General features: G+C 42.5%; 1 protein-coding gene across 2 annotated transcripts in view; it reads right to left on the bottom strand.

Moving 5' to 3' along the window:
- The window catches only part of LOC110495989 (RNA polymerase II elongation factor ELL2), a 41884-nt gene that overhangs the window by 4617 nt on the left and 16615 nt on the right, over positions 1-20652 (bottom strand). Inside the window, exons 3-10 of one of the 2 annotated variants that reach the window (XR_016488245.1) lie at positions 16852-16979; positions 15986-16146; positions 9060-9304; positions 8410-8534; positions 6895-7012; positions 6090-6546; positions 2615-2678; positions 31-2087 (exon numbers count right to left, since the gene is read on the bottom strand). Coding sequence is in view for 1 of the 2 variants with exons in the window: in XM_021571578.3 (XP_021427253.1) it covers positions 31-202; positions 2615-2678; positions 6090-6546; positions 6895-7012; positions 8410-8534; positions 9060-9304; positions 15986-16146; positions 16852-16979 (1470 nt within the window). In the remaining variant the exon portion in view is untranslated. The remainder of the gene's footprint in view (positions 1-30; positions 2088-2614; positions 2679-6089; positions 6547-6894; positions 7013-8409; positions 8535-9059; positions 9305-15985; positions 16147-16851; positions 16980-20652) is intronic. The other variant, XM_021571578.3, reaches the window with a different exon arrangement.

Here is a 20652-nt window from a genome sequence, read left to right as displayed (position 1 = left end):
ATGGAAGTGACGTCAGTTCCTTGCTCATACCTTGTATTCCTGTGTACCGGGGGAGAGAGTGTTGATCTTTGAGCTCAGCTGAACAAACATCTCTGTGATTGTACCGATCCGGTGATGCAGGGCCCTGTACTCATCATACTCCGCACAGAAATCCTCCTTGTACTGTTGCCGTTGCTCTGAGGCTGTGATGATGTTGTACTTTCTGGAAAGAGAGACAGTAACATCTTGTGAGCTGTCATTTCAACAACCACAGGCCCATGGCATCCATCCACTATGGTCTGGTCTAGTCTGGCCAGCTGTGACAGGCAACGTGGAATGGCCACATCAGGAGGTAGAAATAGACAGGTTAGCTGACAACGTCACGAAAACGATGTGCACAATTCAACGGGGCAGAAAGCTGTGTATTGTTGTGATTCTGGTTGGCCAGATGCAGTAGTTAGCAACAATGACAAAAAGCTGCCATGTGGGGAAGCGTAGGTGGCTTGTGTCAGGTCATTGTATCTTGTTATTGATACCATGTCTTGTTTTGAGGTGTTCTGACTGATACCATGCCTATACTAATATGGCTAAAATTTGCTAGCTAGCTAACCAACAACTGTAATGATGTATTTTCATTTAATTTCACCTTTATTTAACCAGGTAGGCCAGTTGAGAACAAGTTCTCAATTACAACTGCGACCTGGCCAAGATAGAGCAAAGCAGTGTGACACAAACAACACAGAGTTATACATGGGATAAACGAAACATACAGTCAATAACACAATAAAAAAAATCTATATACAGCATGTGCAAATGTAGTAAGATTAGGGAGGTAAGGCAATAAATAAGCCATAGTGGAACAATAATTACAATTTAGCAATTAAACACTGGAGTGAAAGACGTGCAGAAGATGAATGTGCAAGTAGAGATACTGGGGTGCAAAGGAGCAAATAACAACATGGGGATGAGGTAGTTGGGTGGGCTATTTACAGATTGGCTATGTACAGGTGCAATGATCTGTAAGCTGCTCTGACAGCTGATGCTTAACGTTAGAGAGGGAGATATGGGTCTCCAGCTTCAGTGATTTTTGCAATTCGTTCCAGTCATTGACAACAGAGAACTGGAAGAAAAGGTGGCCAAAAAGGAATTGGCTTTGGGGGTGACCAGTGAAATATACCTGCTGGAGCGTGTGCTACGGGTGGGTGTTGCTATGGTGGCCAGTGAGCTGAGATAAGGCAGGGCTTTACCTAGCAGAGACTTGTAGATGACCTTGAGCCAGTGGGTTTGGCGACAAATATGAAGCGAGGGCCAGCCAACGAGAGCATACAGGTCGCAGTGGTGGGCAGTATATGGGGCTTTGGTGACAAAATGGATGGCACTGTGATAGACTACATCCAATTTGCTGAGCAGAGTGCTGGAGGCTATTTTGTAAATGACATCGCCGAAGTCAAGGATCGGCATGATAGTCAGTTTTACGAGGGTATGTTTGGCAGCATGACTGAAGGCTGCTTTGTTGCGAAATAGGAAGCTGATTCTAGATTTAATTTTGGAGATGCTTAATTTGAGTCTGGAAGGAGAGTTTACAGTCTAACCAGACACCTAGGTATTTGTAGTTGTCCACATATTCTAAGTCAGAACCGTCCCGAGTAGGGATACTAGACGGGCAGGCGGGTGCGGGCAGCGATCGGTTGAAGAGCATGCATTTAAGAGCAGTTGGAGGCCACGGAAGGAGAGTTGTAAGGCATTGAAGCTCGTCTGGAGGTTTGTTAACACAGTGTCCAAAGTACAGCCAGAAATATACAGAATATACAGTATTTGAGAGAAAACAACTGCTCATTGTTGACATTTATTTACGTTTTCAATAAACATTGGAGATTAAATATAGTTTCCATATAATAATCTAAACCATCCCTGCATGTTTTATGCCACGTAGCAGGTGTAAAATAAACACCTTAAACTAGATCCCTACATAATGATCTTGATTAGAGGAAGAAAAAACTATCAGGGGAGGTTCAACCAAACCAGTAAATGTGGAGGAGTTAAGATGGCGTGTCGCCTTGTTAACGTCCAACGTGGAAGTTGTGCCACAGGCTCTCTTTCCATTTCCCCTGAAAACCAGAACATCCAGGACTCAGAGGCTACTAATCAACCAACCCATCTATATAAACATCTCTCCAGCAGGTGGCACTGCAGATTAGCAGAATGAATGGCCTTTGACTCAGCAATGATTTCACAGAGATGTGTTCTCAAGATGTGGAAATGTAAGACATTAGATCATTTGTTTTCTAAGTCATTCTCTGTGAAGCTCTGTTATTACTGAACATGTGACAGACCATTTAAACGTTCACATTTTCCACTATTTATGTGAATATTTTCAATCTGAATCCAGACCTTTTTGAACAAATCACATTCCTTTCACAACAAAAGTGGTTAAAGTAGTCATACCATTAAAGAAAACATTGAAGCAACAGATGGTAGTAACAGAACCTGAGACTTTGAAAGCACATACTGGCTTCACTTCTGCCATGTTTACAGCTTGAATGGGCTTCAAATAACAGATTAACCTAGCAGCACCACTCAGCAACCCAGGGCGATTCTGGAGGACTTATGAATGAAGCAGTGTGTTTCAACTTACATGAAATAGTCGGGCAGCTCTTCCGGTGAAGTACGAGTGACAGGTGTTTTAGCCCCCTCATGGTCTGGAGATAAACACAAGCAGAGGAAAAAAAAGGTTAATGTAATCTGCCAATGCAAACGTGACAAAGCTCATATCATACTAAGGCTGATGGAGTCGTTTATCAGTGCTGCTGATAAGAGACCTGCTCCAAGGCAGGCGGTGACGCCAGCAGCGCTCCAGATTGGGAGGCAGAGCAGCCTGCTGACTCGATGGACCGTGGGTCACCCAGCTGTTCCACAGTCAATCATGTACACACTAGCCAGGGAAAGGAATGGGGGTTGCTCGTGGAAAGGGGATACCTAGTCAGTTGTACAACTGAATGCCTTCAACTGAAATGTGTCTACCGCATTTAACCCAACCCGTCTGACTCAGAGAGGTGGGGGGGGGGGGCTGCCTTAATCGACATCCACGTCTTCGGTGCTGAAGCTACATACACAGCACCCTTTCCACTGGAAATGTTCTTCAGCTCACTGATTTAGTGTCACTCTGTTGAAAACCTACAGCAATTTACCATGAGCCTTCTAGATAAGTCACTTAACCTATTTGGGATAGCTTCCTTTGAAGTTTCATAATACTTTACCAAATGAGGTAGTAGTTTTACTACTGCAGTAAATATGGGTAATAAAAACAGACATTTTGACTGTGATCTTTGCTATTTTGTATATTCAGAGTGTTTGACAATATTTATGTCTATATGGAAAGTGTTTATTCGTATGTATACAAATACCGGGCAGTCTATGCTGTAATCTTGTTGGCTCAAATAAACGGAGTAGGTGCTTCTTCTAATGATTAAACTGCTCTGATTTCCATGTGTGCATAGGCCAGAAGTAGTGTACATCAGGGATCCCATTAGGAAAACGTGGCGCCAGATATTTGACCGGCAGCGCTTTCATTTACCGGACATTTGAGAGATTTACCGGACCCATGTGCATACGTAACCTGATTAGGGCGGCCACCCACAATGCTTAGAATTTTTTTTATTTTTTATTTATTTATTTATTTCACCTTTATTTAACCAGGTAGGCTAGTTGAGAACAAGTTCTCATTTGCAACTGCGACCTGGCCAAGATAAAGCATAGCAGTGTGAACAGACAACACAGAGTTACACATGGAGTAAACAATTAACAAGTCAATAACACAGTAGAAAAAAAAGAGAGTCTATATACATTGTGTGCAAAAGGCATGAGGAGGTAGGCGAATAATTACAATTTTGCAGATTAACACTGGAGTGATAAATGATCAGATGGTCATGTACAGGTAGAGATATTGGTGTGCAAAAGAGCAGAAAAGTAAATAAATATAAACAGTATGGGGATGAGGTAGGTAAAGTTGGGTGGGCTATTTACCGATAGACTATGTACAGCTGCAGCGATCGGTTAGCTGCTCAGATAGCAGATGTTTGAAGTTGGTGAGGGAGATAAAAGTCTCCAACTTCAGCGATTTTTGCAATTCGTTCCAGTCACAGGCAGCAGAGAACTGGAACGAAAGGCGGCCAAATGAGGTGTTGGCTTTGGGGATGATCAGTGAGATACACCTGCTGGAGCGCGTGCTACGGGTGGGTGTTGCCATCGTGACCAGTGAACTGAGATAAGGCGGAGCTTTACCTAGCATGGACTTGTAGATGACCTGGAGCCAGTGGGTCTGGCGACGAATATGTAGCGAGGGCCAGCCGACTAAAGCATACAGGTCGCAGTGGTGGGTGGTATAAGGTGCTTTAGTAACAAAACGGATGGCACTGTGATAAACTGCATCCAGTTTGCTGAGTAGAGTATTGGAAGCTATTTTGTAGATGACGTCGCGGAAGTCGAGGATCGGTAGGATAGTCAGTTTTACTAGGGTAAGTTTGGCGGCGTGAGTGAAGGAGGCTTTGTTGCGGAATATAAAGCCGATTCTAGATTTGATTTGAGATTGGAGATGTTTGATATGAGTCTGGAAGGAGAGTTTACAGTCTAGCCAGACACCTAGGTACTTATAGATGTCCACATATTCTAGGTCGGAACCATCCAGGGTGGTGATGCTAGTCGGGCGTGCGGGTGCAGGCAGCGAACGGTTGAAAAGCATGCATTTGGTTTTACTAGCGTTTAAGAGCAGTTGGAGGCCACAGAAGGAGTGTTGTATGGCATTGAAGCTAGTTTGGAGGTTAGATAGCACAGTGTTCAAGAATGACAGAAATCACCTTTAGATTATAGTAATTCATATTAACAGAACATGCAAGTCAAGGATGCAACGTTGTGCGATCGAAGTCTGATGTGCACTTTGTAGATGTTAGAATAACTGTCCAAATTTACTTTTCCTCGGACAACAAGACGAGTAACGAGCAGAAAAATCACTAGTCTATGTCGATCTACTATCCCCCATAGTAGAAACGTTGACCTATTCTATTGGTCAGCTTGGTCAGCTTAGAAAAAAATGCCTATTCCAAACAAACTCTGGGACAGCTGTGGGACAATAGGTCCCAAATTCATACGGCCTAGGCTAAATATGTATATATATTTAAAAGCAATGATTATTTTGCAGTAGATCAGAACGTTTAGCTTTAAATGTTGATGATTGATTATTTCTTCACATTATAAGCGCAGCAATGCGCACGAATGTTCGCTCCATAATACAATTAGCTGTTGTCAAAATGGCACCTCACATGCAAGCCGTTTCATGTGACAGTGATGAAAATATCAAATCAAATGAACCAGCAATGCAGTTTTAAGAAAAAATAATTAAGAAAATAATTACTTGATAATAAAATAAATAAAACTAACACAATAAAGTAACAATAACAAGGCTATATACAGGGGGTACCGGTACTGAGTCAATGTACAGTTTAGTCTAGGTAATTGAGGTAATATGTTCATGTAGGTTGGGGTAGAAATTTAGAAAGAGGGGAGATGCAACAACTAGCATGGGTTGCTAATATGACTAAGATTGTGCCTTTGTCTACTGGAGAATGAAAAAAAGTTGATATAAAATAATTGCCTCCACAGATAGGGTCTGATTGTGGCTAGGCTACTTTGAAGCAAGGTAAGACATCCCTCATCATATGTTTTAAAATGTTCAGGTTTCAAACAATTAAGTATGTTTTCAAAATGCATACTGCCTCCAGCTCATTGCAAGGTGGTTTGTTGTTTGAGATGCTGTCCAGTTAAATGTATTTCCATTGACTGGTATTTCCATCAATGAAAAGGCTAAAAGCATTATTTGCAATAGGATTTATTTTTCTCCCGGACAATTGACCAGCGGCAATTTTATTTATTGGCTTTTAAAAAGAAATGATCAGCTACTACCGGCTATCGGAAACTCTGCTGTAAATATACCCTTGGATATGATTACTGTATCATTATCAACATGTTTGTTTCTGCTATCATTCTAGTCAACAAGGTCTCAGAATTATATGATTTAGTTGAAAATTACATTGGGAATGAGAGGGTGCTTTTCTTACCATTGAAATGTTCCTGGTTCTGCTTCAGGTCGGGACTGTTCTCTATCCAGTCTTGTTTTAAGTGCTCCCGTTCCTTGTCTTTGTGCTTCTTGGACTTCTTCTTTTTGTGCTGGCCGTTGGCTAGCTGCTGGTCAGTGCAGATGGAGGGCTCTGTTTGTGGGGCCTTGGGGCTTGGTACTGCTGGGACCGGCTCGGTCCTCTCCAGCTTGGGAATGCTGGAGGAACCATCCAGTTTGTGCCGTGTGTAGAGACCATTAGGGCTTCCCTGGATGTGATTGTTGGTTCTCTCAAACTCTGTTTTGGTCTGTACACTGGTGTTGCCTGGACCAGATGAGCTACGGGCTCCAATGGGACCAAGGTGTCCATTGGAAAGGGACTGCAGGGGTAAACTGTGGTCTAATAGTCTTTGCTTCTTGGGGGTCTGACAATCAGATAGCTCAGAGGGAAATGGGCGTTTCTATGTGAAGGGGTAGAGAAGAGGTTTTTACCTGTAAGACTTTTTGGCAAAGACTAACCATTAAAACATCCCAACTGGCTCCTGAAAACGGCAGTGACTGAACTGCCTCCAGCACTCACATAAATAAAAAGCAGATGCTGCCACACCAAGAAACGTTCCTCTCATTTCTTCCGTACTCAATCTTATTCTGCAGTATGTCTTGTCAAAAGGCATAACACTGATCCACTAATTTAGGCCTTGAAATTAATCTCTGCATTCTCTTTCATTTCTAATGAATATCAAGAAAATAAACAGTGAGGAAGGGCAGGACGTAGACATTATTTTAGAGTTAGGAAGGTGGGTATTTACCACAGAGGGAGTTTTGACCGGGCTGAGTTGTGACGGAGAATCCCCAGGGGTTTTGTGGAATGAATGGTTTGACTGGAAACTCTTCAACTGGCTACTGCTGCTCAGTGGCTGCAGTTTCCTGCAACATTAGAAGGGGAAGGCATTTTTACTTTGCTATTCCGTCTATATTAGGGAAGATAATTTAAGCTTTAAACTTGACTTTGGACAGACGTATTAGTTTGTAAATAATGGTTCAAACTCCAACTGCAATTGTATGGTCTCCAGTGAAGTGAAAGAGTTGGGGCATGCTAACAGATGAAAACATTACACAACAAAACAGAAAGAACCATTTGGTTACTGTAACTTCAGGATCAAGATACATAAATTACAAGCAAAGTATACCTTAGATGTGGCTGTTTCTATTAATATTTGCAAAAGAACAAATAGAACCACGCTGTCAGACAGAAATTACACTCCAAAATATTTTACAACACACCAGTTTTCTACACTTGACCTCAAAGTGAAACTGACAAGTTTGCCAGCATGTTTCAAAGTGTTAGGCTATCTGTAGATTACATCTGTAAGAGACAAGCACTAAGGCGGAGCAGTGTCCAGTCATCTCAGTGAGGAGAACAATGGTGCCAGATGCAGGCTATGTTAGGCTAAACACTCCTCTCTCCACTGGCAATCTGCTTCCTCCAGCTCCTTCCTCACAGAAATCTCACTGGAATCAGAGTTCCATCATACCTCCCACAGCAGCCACATTACCTTTTTAACTAGATGATCAATGGAATCTGCTGGAAGCACCACTGGCTTTCAGGACATTCCAGACATGAGATCCTCTGACAGACTAGGCTGCCAGCCTGGTTGGATTCTGATACTAATCACATCCAAATTAAGTTTCTCTCTGAGATAAACTATAGAAAAAGGCTCTTCATTATGATTCAAGAACGGAGATATAGTTATGAGCCAAGTCAACAGCACCCGTATCCTGTACATTCAAAAGGCTCTTTCTAACATGTGAGTCAGTATTGTAAACAGAAGGGCAACATCCAGTTGCACAATAAGCAGGCAGGACGTGGACATCCATCCAAAATGATGTCCACTCTCTCATTCTGAAAAGCTCAGCCAGGCTGCTGTCCTCTACATTAATGCTATTTGGCAACACCATGCAGAGAATATTCCCCCCCCCCCCACCCCATTAAGACATTATCTGTGCAGAGATATAGTCATTTAGAGTCTCTCCTTTCAACATGATCACAGCAGCCTGCCACAGTAATCCAGTGGGCCTGCAGTCTTAGTGCCAGCACGTTGTCAAAAAGCATCAGAGCCCCCCGCTACTGAGGAGAGGTAATCATCCAAGTACTGAAGCTTACAATGTTACATTAAAATGAACTACAGACAAGGGGGGCTCTCCACCATGACACCAACATCATGTTGATATAGAGGGAAACATTAAAATATTCACTGGTGAGAATGAGAAGGAGAGTATGATGGTAGAGAAGACAGGTGAGTAGAAGTACAAGCCACACCCACCTGGCCAGGAGCCTATGGATGAGCTGCTTCTCTTCCTCTAGGTAACCGGGCCAATCCTTCTGGACATGACTGTAGAACTCATCCTTCAGAGTAAAGCTGTGGTCTTTGGGATTCAGTTTAGCAACCTGCAAATCAATGACAAACACATTTGAACCGTCTATCTCTAAAGCATTAGTTGCAGTTTTGACCCTGGTTAAAAAAAGGATCAACTGGCAGGCTGTCAAAGTTCAATAATACATTGTTCACTATTAACAAGTAATTCATAGTAAACACAGCACTTACACCAGCACTGTGTTCAGTTAGAGTCACAAATAGAATGGCTCCGTGACAAAGAGAGCGAGAAAGCGGCGAGAGAGAGAGGCTACTTTGCAGTGTCTACATTTGGAACCCCTAGAGGGGTTTAGAATTGCTTATAAATGCACCTGAATCCCAGAGGCACATTTAAAGTTGCTGTGATGTTTTACATGTGTTTCATTTACCTAAATAGATTAGGTTTATTAATTTCAAATGTATTACAATTGGACCACAATATGCAAAAGTTGTGCGTTATTGAGTTTGATCTCTACTCAGTGAAACCAGTGCCTACCATGCACCTGCAGCCTAGTGCCAGAATACAGTTTTAGTGTCGTGTTGTGTTCTAGAGGTCTCACATCGTCCAGTACTGCTCCCAGATCAGCCTTGTCCTTAGGACTGGCCCTCTCCCTCTCCAGCCACAGCAGCAGCTCAGGCTTCCTGTAGGCCTTCAAGGCCAAGACGTGGATGATGCGGTCTCTTAGGGGCCGGAGGGCCACTGGGCTGGGGGCCCCGCTCCTCTTGTTGCTGGGGGAGTGCTTGTTGCTGCTGCTGTCCATGCTTGACGACAGGCCCTGCTTCCTCTGGATCTTCACACATTTACCTGACAGAGAAAAGTAGATACACAGAGATGTTAGTGACATACAAACAATATTATAGACATAAAAGCTACCTTCTTACACATCTAAGCTACTGTTACCAAGCAAAGAGTAGTGGTTTTGTGCTCTTGTCAGTCGGTGAAACTTTCAGCAATTACCACAATTATCACTTGGATGATCTAAAGCGCTCATAGAAAGCCAAGCAGTACACTGGACAAGCGGGATGGGAGGATTATGTTCTAACTGCCTCTGGACAGGTTTCAAATAGACTGAAACTTCTCTGAGCCCAGCAACTCAACATCAGGCCAATCCTCAGGCCAGTTATGCAAAAAAGGCCTGGTATAATGTGTGAGACAAGGGCCAGAGGCAAAACCTGATGTGCTTTGTCTTGACAGATGTATGCAAACACTGCACACAGGAATAGCACCTTGCATCCATAGCAGGAAATAGCATCTGAACAAACATGTTTAGCCAGAACTCAAACAGCCTCATGTACACATACACATTTAAGTGTTGGTGCGCAGCGCCAGGCTTGGAGTTCAGTGAAAGAGTTGCCAGTGAAGTTAACCGGCTCCTGTGCAAGCAGAGGAGCATGGAAAGTTAAACACCTCACTGCTCACTCATACACAAAGGCCTTTTCTTCCTGTTGCAGCACTAATTCTCCTGGCTCCAAGCCAGCAGGACGTGGCGGTGCTTATAGATATATCTCCCAACCCTGATCTCATTAAAAAAGTTTAAGCTCTGCATTGAAGGTTGCTATAGGACGGAAAGCACAGCATCTTCATGGAAGCAGAGTGGTTCTGGTACAACTGGTATCTACTATATTAAGTAAAGCTGGAGCCCAGCTGCACTGTACAGTGCGTGAAAGAGTTGATTTACTCTATGACATATGGACCTAGATGATTTACATACTCTGTAAAATAATGTCTGGCACCATGCACACAATTTGACATTTCTAAAAGTTTACAGTTGTTGCGCAACTGGAATGTAATAATGTTAAAGCTAGAATCTGCAGTTGCTACATCAATTTTTGGACTTCTAAATTAATAATATGTACCCATTGATTCTTGAAGAATATAACTTATAAATGACTTATGAGCTTAGTTCAACTGTTATAGAACTCAAAATAAAAACTTGTTTCACTCCAATGTTTGGAAACAATGTACAGCTGAAGTCGGAAGTTTATATATACTTAGGTTGGAGTCATCGTTTATCAACCACTCCACAAATTTCTAGTTTACAAACTATAGTTTGGCAAGTCGGTTAGGACATTTACTTTGTGCATGACACAAGTCATTTTTCCAACAATTGTTTACAGACAGATTACTTCACTTATAATTCACTGTATCACAATTCCAGTGGGTCAGAAATGTACATACACTAAGTTGGCTGTGCCTTTAAACAGCTTGGAAAATTCCAGAAAATCATGTCATGGCTTTAGAAGCTTCTGATAGGCTAATTAACATAATTTGAGTCAATTGGAGGTGTACCTGTGGATGTATTTCAAGGCCTACCTTCAAACCCAATGCCTCTTTACTTGACATCCTGGGAAAATCTAAAGAAATCAGCCAAATCCTCCTAAAAATAATTGCAGACCTCCACAAGTCTGGTTCATCCTTGGGAGGAATTTCCAAATGCCTGAAGGTACCATGTTCATCTATACAAACAATAGTACGCAAGTATAAACACCATGGGACCACGCAGCCGTCATACCGCTCAGGAAGTAGACGCGTTCTGTCTCCTAGAGATGAACGTACCTTGGTGCGAAAAGTGCAAATCAATCCCAGAACAACAGCAAAGGACCTTGTGAAGATGCTGGAGGAAACAGGTACAAAAGTATCTATAGCCACAGTAAAACGAGTCCTATATCGACATAGCCTGAAAGGCCACTGAGTAAGGAAGAAGCCACTGCTCCAAAACCGCCATAAAAAAGCAAGACTATGGTTTGCAACTGCACATGGGGACAAAGGTCATACTTTTTGGAGAAATGTCCTCTGGTCTGATGAAACAAAAATAGAACCATAATGACCATCGTTATGTTTGGAGGAAAAAGGGGGAGGCTTGCAAGCCGAAGAACACCATCCCAACCGTGAAGCACGGCTGTGACAGCAACATGTTGTGGGGGTTCTTTGCTGCAGGAGGGACTGGTGCACTTCACAAAATAGATGGCATCATGAGGAAAGAAAATTATGTGGATATATTGAAGCAACATCTCAAGACATCAGTCAGGAAGTTAAAGCTTGGTTGCAAATGGGTCTTCCAAATGACCCCAAGCATACTTCCAAAGTTGTGGCAAAATGGCTTAAGGACAACAAAGTCAAGGTATTGGAGTGGCCATCACAAAGCCCTGACCTCAATCCTATAGAAAATTTGTGGGCAGAACTGAAAATGCGTGTGCGAGCAAGGAGGCCTACAAAGCGGACTCAGTTACACCAGCTCTGTCATGAGGAATGGGCCAAAATTCCCCCAACTTACAGTGGGAAGCTTGTGGAAGGTTACCCAAAACGTTTGACCCAAGTTAAACAATTTAAAGGCAATGATACCAAATACTAATTGAGTGTATGTAAACTTCTGTATGTAAATTCCACTGGGAATGTGATGAAAGAAATAAAAGCTTAAATAAATAATTCTCTCTACTATTATTCTGACATTTCACATTCTTAAAATAAAGTGGTGATCCTAACTGACCTAAGACAGGGAATTTGTACTAGGATTAAATGTCAGGAATTGTGAAAAACTGAGTTTAAATGTACTTGGCTAAGGTGTATGTAAACTTAAGACTTCAACTGTAAATGTAAACAAAAACTGTATAGCCTTAAAGCATGGTTAAAATGATCATTTTGATATCATAGATGGTCAGTCCTTGCATCCATAGCTCTGTCTATAAGAGTGGTTTCATTTCTCAACACTCAGTATTTTACCAAAACAGAGGTGGGGGAAATTCTTTGTTATTGTTTTAGCTAAGGATTCTAGCTTTAAAACCATATTGGTTAACAAGTCTTCAAAATTTATATTCTTCAAGACGCCCATATGAAATGCTTTGCATAACAGTTACACAAAACTTCCTGACACTTTCATAATGTGAGAAATGAGGATATCATCAACATATACTATGCACCCCAGTAAGATTAAAGGGTGTAATTTTAATCAACTCTGGGCCTGAGGGTAAATCTCTGCTTTTGCCAAATGCAATGCAGTTTCCAGAGCTTGTCGTAACAGCTACTGTGGTTCAAGACACATACAATTTACAGTCCAATATCTCCCTGTAGTGTAGTGAAATAGCCTGTGTTGCCACATTTTAAACATGCAGTGACTAGACGCTATCAACAATAAATTCTATATGCTTGTCATGTAGTTGGTTATGGGAAGGTTTGCAAAGCGCCATTCTGTCTACTGTATAGCTTTTACACGAAACACTGAACATGCTTGACTAAAACATACTTAACTTATTAGAAATAGGATATGGGTTGGTTCCTTTGTTGCTGAAAAATATTGTGTGAAAAATGCTCTAAAAAAAAATCTAAAGCAGTAACTAGATACAGTAGTTGTAAGGTTCTGTATATATTTTCTTGGTCAAACTTGTTCTGTGTTCTGTTTGGTTGTGTTCTTGAACGTATCCCTGTTTCTTTGTGTTCTTGAACACATTTAATTTTTGTTCATTGTTTTCACCTGTGTTAGTTACTCACCTGGTATCATCAGCTCCTGATTTAGTTCAGTTCATTCTGTTTGTGCCTTTGTGAGGTATTGTTTGTTTTGACTCTATTAAGCCTTTTCCTAGCTTGTTTGTGAGATCCAGTTATAGCCATCAGTCTTAGTTTTGATTCACCTGCTTGTTTGCCTACCTGTGTATGACCATTGCCTGCCTGTGATCACGATTCCTGCCTTCTGTGAAAGGTGTAATAAACACCTGCCGCGCTCTGCGTGTGAATCTACACCTTTTTCGTCCTGAGTATTCATTACAGTAGTCACGTTTGGACACAACCATGTTGATAACATTGAAACCAAAACAGTAGCATTCACCCAAAATGTACGGTTACACCAAAGACTATATAATGGCTCAGCTTGATATTGTATGGGTGTTCCTCATCCCATCTGTCACCAAGGTGTAGTGTATCACAACCATGAGTAAAGTACGTCAGACTGACACCAGACCCAGCAGAGAAGTGATGATGATTGACTGAGCCTATAACAGGCTAAGGAGAAGTTCTTCATGGTTCCATGTTGGGAGTCTATCCAGGACGGTGGGGTTAAGTCCTACTCTAGCAATAAGTGCCATGGGATCTTCAGTGATCACAGAGTTAGGATCTTGGCTTATCATCTTAACTGAAAGAGTGCACACAGTGTGTGGTATTCCTCACTCCTATAGACTCCTATAGAGGGAGGAGCTCTGTAGCATGTTCTACTGCTACCTGGTGTTCTCAGGCCGTCTCCTAACAAGATGACACTAACTGGACTAACCAGACCCAACACTAACTGGACTAACCAGACCTAACCCTTCTAACCCTCAATACTAGCAAACAGGTGTTGGGGGATTCACTATACATCTATCTCCACTGAATATGTTCAACTAAAACACATTCCCTTTATAAGACAGTTTTGTACAGTTACAGTAATGATCAGAGATGACCTTAACATGCTTTTTACAGAATTTCTTCAATCTTTTCACTGGGAAAGTATTCGAGCCATACATTAAAACTAAATGATATGCATTTTCCTGCAAACTATCATTTGTATGTAGAAACATGAGGAGATAGCCATAGAATTACTGTACCACAAAAATACTGCTGGCTGCCACAGGAGGTTTGTGTGCACAGTAGAACATATGACATATAGTTTATGACCCTTTAATTTCAGTTGCCTTTGAATGGGTGCCTTACTGTCCTGTCCACGCTGTGGGAAAGTGAGCCCAGTTGTGTGCCTTAAACCTCATGAAACCAATGTCAATGTTCCCAGGCTGAGGATTCAAGTGGACATCCTCCTTTTCACTTGACTAACTTTAATTTAAAATGCATTATTTGGATTAGAATTCAGTCGTTGTTTTGCACCCATTCAGCAAAGACATTACACTGCAATCTCAACATGACAGCTACCTTTAACAGGATTGTGCAACAGCCCTCAAGGAGCCTATTTCAACAGCATGGCATGTCATGTGTTCTGCCACCTCTGGTCTCTTGGCCCTCCCACCCCTACGGGAAGGCAGCTCAGCCCAGTCCAGTCTAAGCTCTTCTCTGTCCTGGCACCCCAATGGTAGAGCCAGCTTCCCTTGAAGCCAGGACAGCAGAGTCCCTGCCCATCTACCAAAAACATCTGAAACCCTACCTCTTTAAAGAGTATCTGAAATGGATAAGAGCGTCTGCTAAATGACTACAATTTAAAATGATAAAATGTGCAGCTTGCTTCAACAGCGGTAGAACATGGATTGTGCAGTATGTTCTATTTATGTTTTAGACAATATGTGTAAAACTGTAAAACTGTCAGTGTCTGCAAAGAAGAGCTCTATGTGCCTTAAATCCACAAATGCATATTATGTCATAAAGACAGCATAGTTCTACACGTCTGTTCAGGTTATAATACACAGCATCGGTAACATGTCCATTTAGAACCCACCAGAAGACACATAAGTATACCTGTGTCTGCATCCTCCTACATGGCATGTAACTAATGCACATCCCAATGGTCCCACTGGTTCACATGCTGTATAAAGATATCTACAGCACTGCTATGCTGGGCTCTCGAGTGGCGCAGCAGTCTAAAGCACTGCATCTCAGTGCTAGAGGTTCGATACCGGGCTGTATCACACTGCATCTCAGTGCTAGAGGTTTGATACCGGGCTGTATCACACTGCATCTCAGTGCTAGAGGTTCGATACCGGGCTGTATCACACTGCATCTCAGTGCTAGAGGTTCGATACCGGGCTGTATCACACTGCATCTCAGTGCTAGAGGTTCGATACCGGGCTGTATCACAACCAGCCGTGATTGGGAGTCCCATAGGGCGCCGCACAATTGGCCCAGCGTCATCCGGGTTAAGGGAGGGTTTGGCCGGGGTAGGCCCTCATTGTAAAATAAGAATTTGTTCTTAACTGGCTTGCCTAGTTAAATAAAGGTTAAATAAAAAAAGTATGCTCCCACAATAATATCTTTACATAGTGGCACAAACAGGTTTTTGATTCAGATTTTCGTCAGTTCTTAACTACTTATGGTAAATTATGGCCTTTGCTTCAGAGAATCTGCAAACAATAATTCAGTATTTCAGCTGATGAAAACTAATTGAATCGCAGCCACTGTAATTAAACTCTTAGGCAGAACTTCATCCACTCAGCATGAGACTTGTTAGTGCATACTTCTGGCAAACTCAATCACATGAATGGAGCTGGCAGGCAGGTTGGCAGTGTGCCTGAGCAATCTGGTCTAAATGAAGGGAGAAGAAGAAGAAAAAGAGGCCTCCCCTGTCGCATGAATAATTGCAACCCAGTACTTTGATCAACTATGCGATAACTTCCACACCATATGGCAATTATCAGCAGGACAAGATGGTAAAAGGCGATGGATTAGAAGCTTTCAGAGAACATTAAAACACCTCCATTATTTTGCCCTTGATCCCCAAAGGTAAAGGGCTCGGTGTGAAGCTGGTTTGGACGTAGCTCAGCCAGCAGAGGAAAAAGCAGCCTGTGACTGCAGACTTACCACGAGTGGAGCCTGGCTTGATCTCGATGGCCGACCTGCTCATGATGTCCTTCTCCACCTGAGACATGCGCTCCCGGGTCATCTGGTACGAGTCATCAGTGGCACACACAGTGATCTTGTCCTGAATACTGCCCTGGCCCTCCAGGTGCTCCCTGCCCTCCCTGAAGCAAGTAGAAGATCAGGCTCACATAGCAGCAAACAGTCTCACACTACTTCCAAATCAATACAGCATTTCTTGAAAATGTGTTTTGTGTGATTCTGTCTACATATGACATGTGTCTCACTCCCATGACTGGTTCTGTGACTTCTGTCCTCATGCTTGTTCCTCACATCCTATGCTAAGGCATTAAGCTGCAGAACAAGTGAAGTATTGTAAAGCCACAAGACTTTGAGCTGCAGGGCAAACAGAGCGTCACAACTCTACCCCTCCAACTAACCCTACATGGTTCCAAACACTGTGATCTCACTGTCCTCAGACATGTGTAGGTCAAAGGTCTAGAGACAACCAACCTCAACTGTCAAACTTTAGCAACACAGTATGCTAAATAGGTGCTTACAGTAACTCAAAAGACAAAAAAAAAAGCTAAACAGAAAGTACTTAAATCAAAACAGACAGAGTTTATGAGTAGTTCTAAAATAAGACTGAACTGTATTATACATGCAATGGTAAGAAAAATTGTCTGAGGATAAGCTGTAATTTGAAGCGGTCACATTGTGACAAGGGTTACTTAGGTTGGCAATAGGAGAGAGTGTAAGAGAGAGCAGTGTCTCAGAAGTCCTGTGGTCACAATCTGACTGAACTGGTTGTGGTTGACTGTGAAAACAGTGGTGTGTGCTTACCTTGAGACATACTGGTGTGTGCTTACCTTGAGACATACTGGTGTGTGCAGTCGAAGCTGGCCTGAGGTTTGTCCTTGCTATCACTGGACAGGTAGAAGGAGAAGACCCGTAGTGCGTCCGAGGCATCTGGGGACGGGGCGGGGATCTTGATGTACTGTTGTCAGGGGACACAGAGAGATCGTTAGAGCACTGAGGGGACCATGTGTAAAATGATAAATGTTTAGCATATTCAGCTGTGCCATCGGACTGCATATTCTAAACATGCTAAATGAAATGCCTTGCGTTTGTGTCATACAATCCGAAAAGTTTTGGTATCTAACTTATACAGGACTGTAAAGACTGAACTGGATATTAGTCATCAATTAGGTTACACATTTAATTGGATAGCTAAATAGGAAGACTGAGGTTATTGACATTGCATATGATTCAACTGCTGAGGGTGGCAGCCAGGCAGCCTCTGGCTTAATGTGATATCAAATCAAGCCACATCTGAAGCATTTGAAAGTCAACTAGGCATATCATATCACTTCTCAATCTAATTCCAAACATCAACACACATCTTGAAAGCCATGCTGTAGTTCTGCTCTTCGATGGTACACTATATATACAAAGGTGGCTGACCCGTTCAAATAAGTGGATTTGACTATTTAAGCCACACCCATTGCTGACAGGTGTATAAAATTGAGCACACTGCCGTGCAATCTCTATAGACAAACATTGGCAGTAGAATGCCCTTACTGAAGAGCTCAGTGACTTTCAATGTGGCACCGTCATAGAATGCCCCCTTTCCAACAAGTGAGTTCGTCAAGTTTCTCCCTGCTAGAGCTGTCCCAGCCAATTGAAAGTGCTGTTATTGTGAACTGGAAATGACTAGGAGCAACAACGGTTAAGCCGCGAAGTGGTAGGCCACACAAGCTCACAGAACGGGACCGCCGAGTTCTGAAGCGTATAAAAATCGTCTGTCCTTTGTTGCAACACATACTGCTGAGTTCCAATCTGCTTCTGGAAGCATTAACTATTCGTCAGGAGCTTAATTAAATGGGTCTCCATGGCTGAGCAGATGCACACAAGTCTAAGGTCACCATGTGCAATGCCAAGTGTTGGCTGGATTGGTGTAAAGCTCACCGCCATTGGACTCTGGAGCAGTGGAAATGTGTTCTCTGGAGTGATGAATCACGCTTCACAATCTGGCAGTCCGACGGTCAAATCTGGGTTTGGTGGATGCCAAGGAATGCAGAGTGCCAACTATAAAGTTTGGTGGAGGAGAAATAATGGTCTGGGGATGTTTTTCATGGTTCGGGCTAGGCCCCTTAGTTCCAGTGAAGGGAAATCTTAATGCTACAGCATACAATGACATTCTAGATGATTCTGTGCTTCCAACTTTGGGGAAGGCCCTTTCCTGTTCAGCATGACAATGCCCCGGTGCACAAAGCGAGGTTCATGCATAAATGGTTTGTTGAGATCGGAGTGGAAGAACCGAACCTCAACCCCATTGAACACCTTTGGGATGAATTGGAACGCCGACTGCGAGCCAGGCCTAATCGCCCAACATCAGTGCCTGACCTCACTAATGTTCTCATGGCTGAATGGAAGCAAGTCCCCGCAGCAATGTTCCAACAGCTAGCGGAAAGCCTTCCCAGAAGAGTGGAGGCTGTTATAGCCATATTAATGCCCATGATTTTGTAATGAGATGTTTGACGAGCAGGTGTCCATATACATGTAGTGTATTATCGATTACAGTGTTCCTCTGTAGTTGCTAACTGAATGCTGTGTCCATACAGAACAATTCAGTTCCTCAATTTTCAATCGCTGTTCCTAGCCCAATCCTGGTATAGAGAACAGTGTAGACTGTAGTTTCTACAAAAACATTTTTCAGATTCTTTCTATTCATACTATTAAATGGTAAGTCTTAAACAAGTCTTTAAAAAACACGTTCCCTTCTTCTGTCTAAAAGTTATTGTGTGCTTGGTACATCCATATAAAACCATCTTCTCTCCAAACTAACATTCTCTGCTATCCTCAAACAACCCAATATAATATGGAAGCACAGTGCACAAAAACACCAATTATAGATGTATAAATACAGTCTTAAACAGGCAAAATGTAAAATTGTTTTCAAGCCGTAAAACTGACCTAAATAAGCTACTGGCTAAGACAATAACCCAGGCCACGTGGGGACATACTTGGTGACCTCATGTCAGCCATTGGACCGGGGAGGCTGATATCCTGGCATTACCAATAGGAACTCATGACCCTCTACCTGGATAATAGTGGCCAGTGTCATATACAGTACTGTCCAGGGCTCCCCTGGCAACCAACAGAGCTATGGGGCCACCATCAGTTACATTAAATGGCCTAAAAACCTACTTTCACTAAATGGCCAATTCAACAAAGAATGTTATTAACCAAGAGGTATTGTAATGTACTTAAAAACATTGGGCACTGACTGTCCATTTATTCAAGTTGAAATTGACAGTTGTGTTGATGCTGAGCCTGTGCCCTAGGGTCTCTTCTCACTACGAGAGATTGCCCAGAGGTTTCGAGAAAATACCCTCGGGTCGACCTTTAACTGTAATACACCACCTCCGGAGGTTGCGGGTGAGCAGAATTGTCTTCTAAATACACCAACTCCGGAGGTTGCGGGTGAGCAGAATTGTCTTCTAAATACACCACCTCCGGAGGTTGCGGGTGAGCCTTGCTCACCCCCCTCCTCTGAGCATTGCAGAATTGTCTTCTAGAGTCAAATGCTTCTACAGTAAAATTCTTAATAGCAGAGCAATGTTTTTTAAACAGCTGAAATGTATCTGCATTTTCCTTATATTTGAGGCTCGTTTACTCTGAAATTGACACCGTAGCTTTGAGGGAATCTCAGAACACTGTCATTTATTTCAAAGCAAAAGCTAACAAGAATGCAAGTAGCCGAATTTCTCAACTCCAAGATGTACAAGTACAATAAAGTTGAGTGGTGACGAGTGTGGGTGTACTGCACCTCCGACTAGATCGAGTTGCTGTCAGTTGATACTTGTAAAAATGTCCATTATTGAATAATTTCCTTGTACCCATGTTTGTCCTGTGTAAATGCAAGCTTTTCTTTGGGTGCTAAAATCCATAGTTTTTTATAAAAATTGCATTTTATGTGAGCAATCTAGCTATGGTTCAGATAGCTGAATGCTAACGTCAGCCAATGTTAACTAACGAAGCTAACTAGCTAGCTAGTAATATGCAAGGGTGAAAGTAAGGCGGTCTGGTATGGCATCCTGGCAAAATACACCGTACAGGTAAAATATGAGCCTATCTCAATAAATAAAACAAAATGTAAAGAAAACTGTAGGCTATTACACCACTATTTATCATTACTGCATGTCAGAGGCATGACAATTTTGCAAATGGACTTATAAATGGGCGTCATAGCCTACGCTCCAAAATGTGATGTGGTACGAAGAGAACATTTAAATCAGAACATGATTGACATTTTGCCAAGGCAGAGATAAGTGACCGAGACGGGCACGGACAGCAGTGGCTGCATAAATTCTGGCGTAATGACAATTGTCAAATGTCATACATTTTGTTAGGGTGTTTTGTGTAACAGATGTCTTATTCCATTCACCACTGTTTGGAGGCTGGAAATATGTGGATGAACGTGCACGGGTAGCCTAGTAAAGGAGCCATTTGAAGTGACGGTTTGACAAGTGTGCACACACATAGGCGGTCCCGTACCGGGAACAAATTAATTAAACTTTCACCCCTGGTAAAATGCGAGGAGGATGCAATCATTTTGCTTAGCTTGCTAGCTACTTATCGCTGTATAATATTAATGACCCTGTATG

The sequence above is a fragment of the Oncorhynchus mykiss genome, chromosome 2 (assembly GCF_057628025.1).
Source record: "Oncorhynchus mykiss isolate SJ-2025 chromosome 2, ASM5762802v1, whole genome shotgun sequence".
NCBI classification, from domain to species: Eukaryota; Metazoa; Chordata; class Actinopteri; order Salmoniformes; family Salmonidae; genus Oncorhynchus; species Oncorhynchus mykiss.
This window is presented reverse-complemented; position numbering and strand designations above follow the sequence as displayed.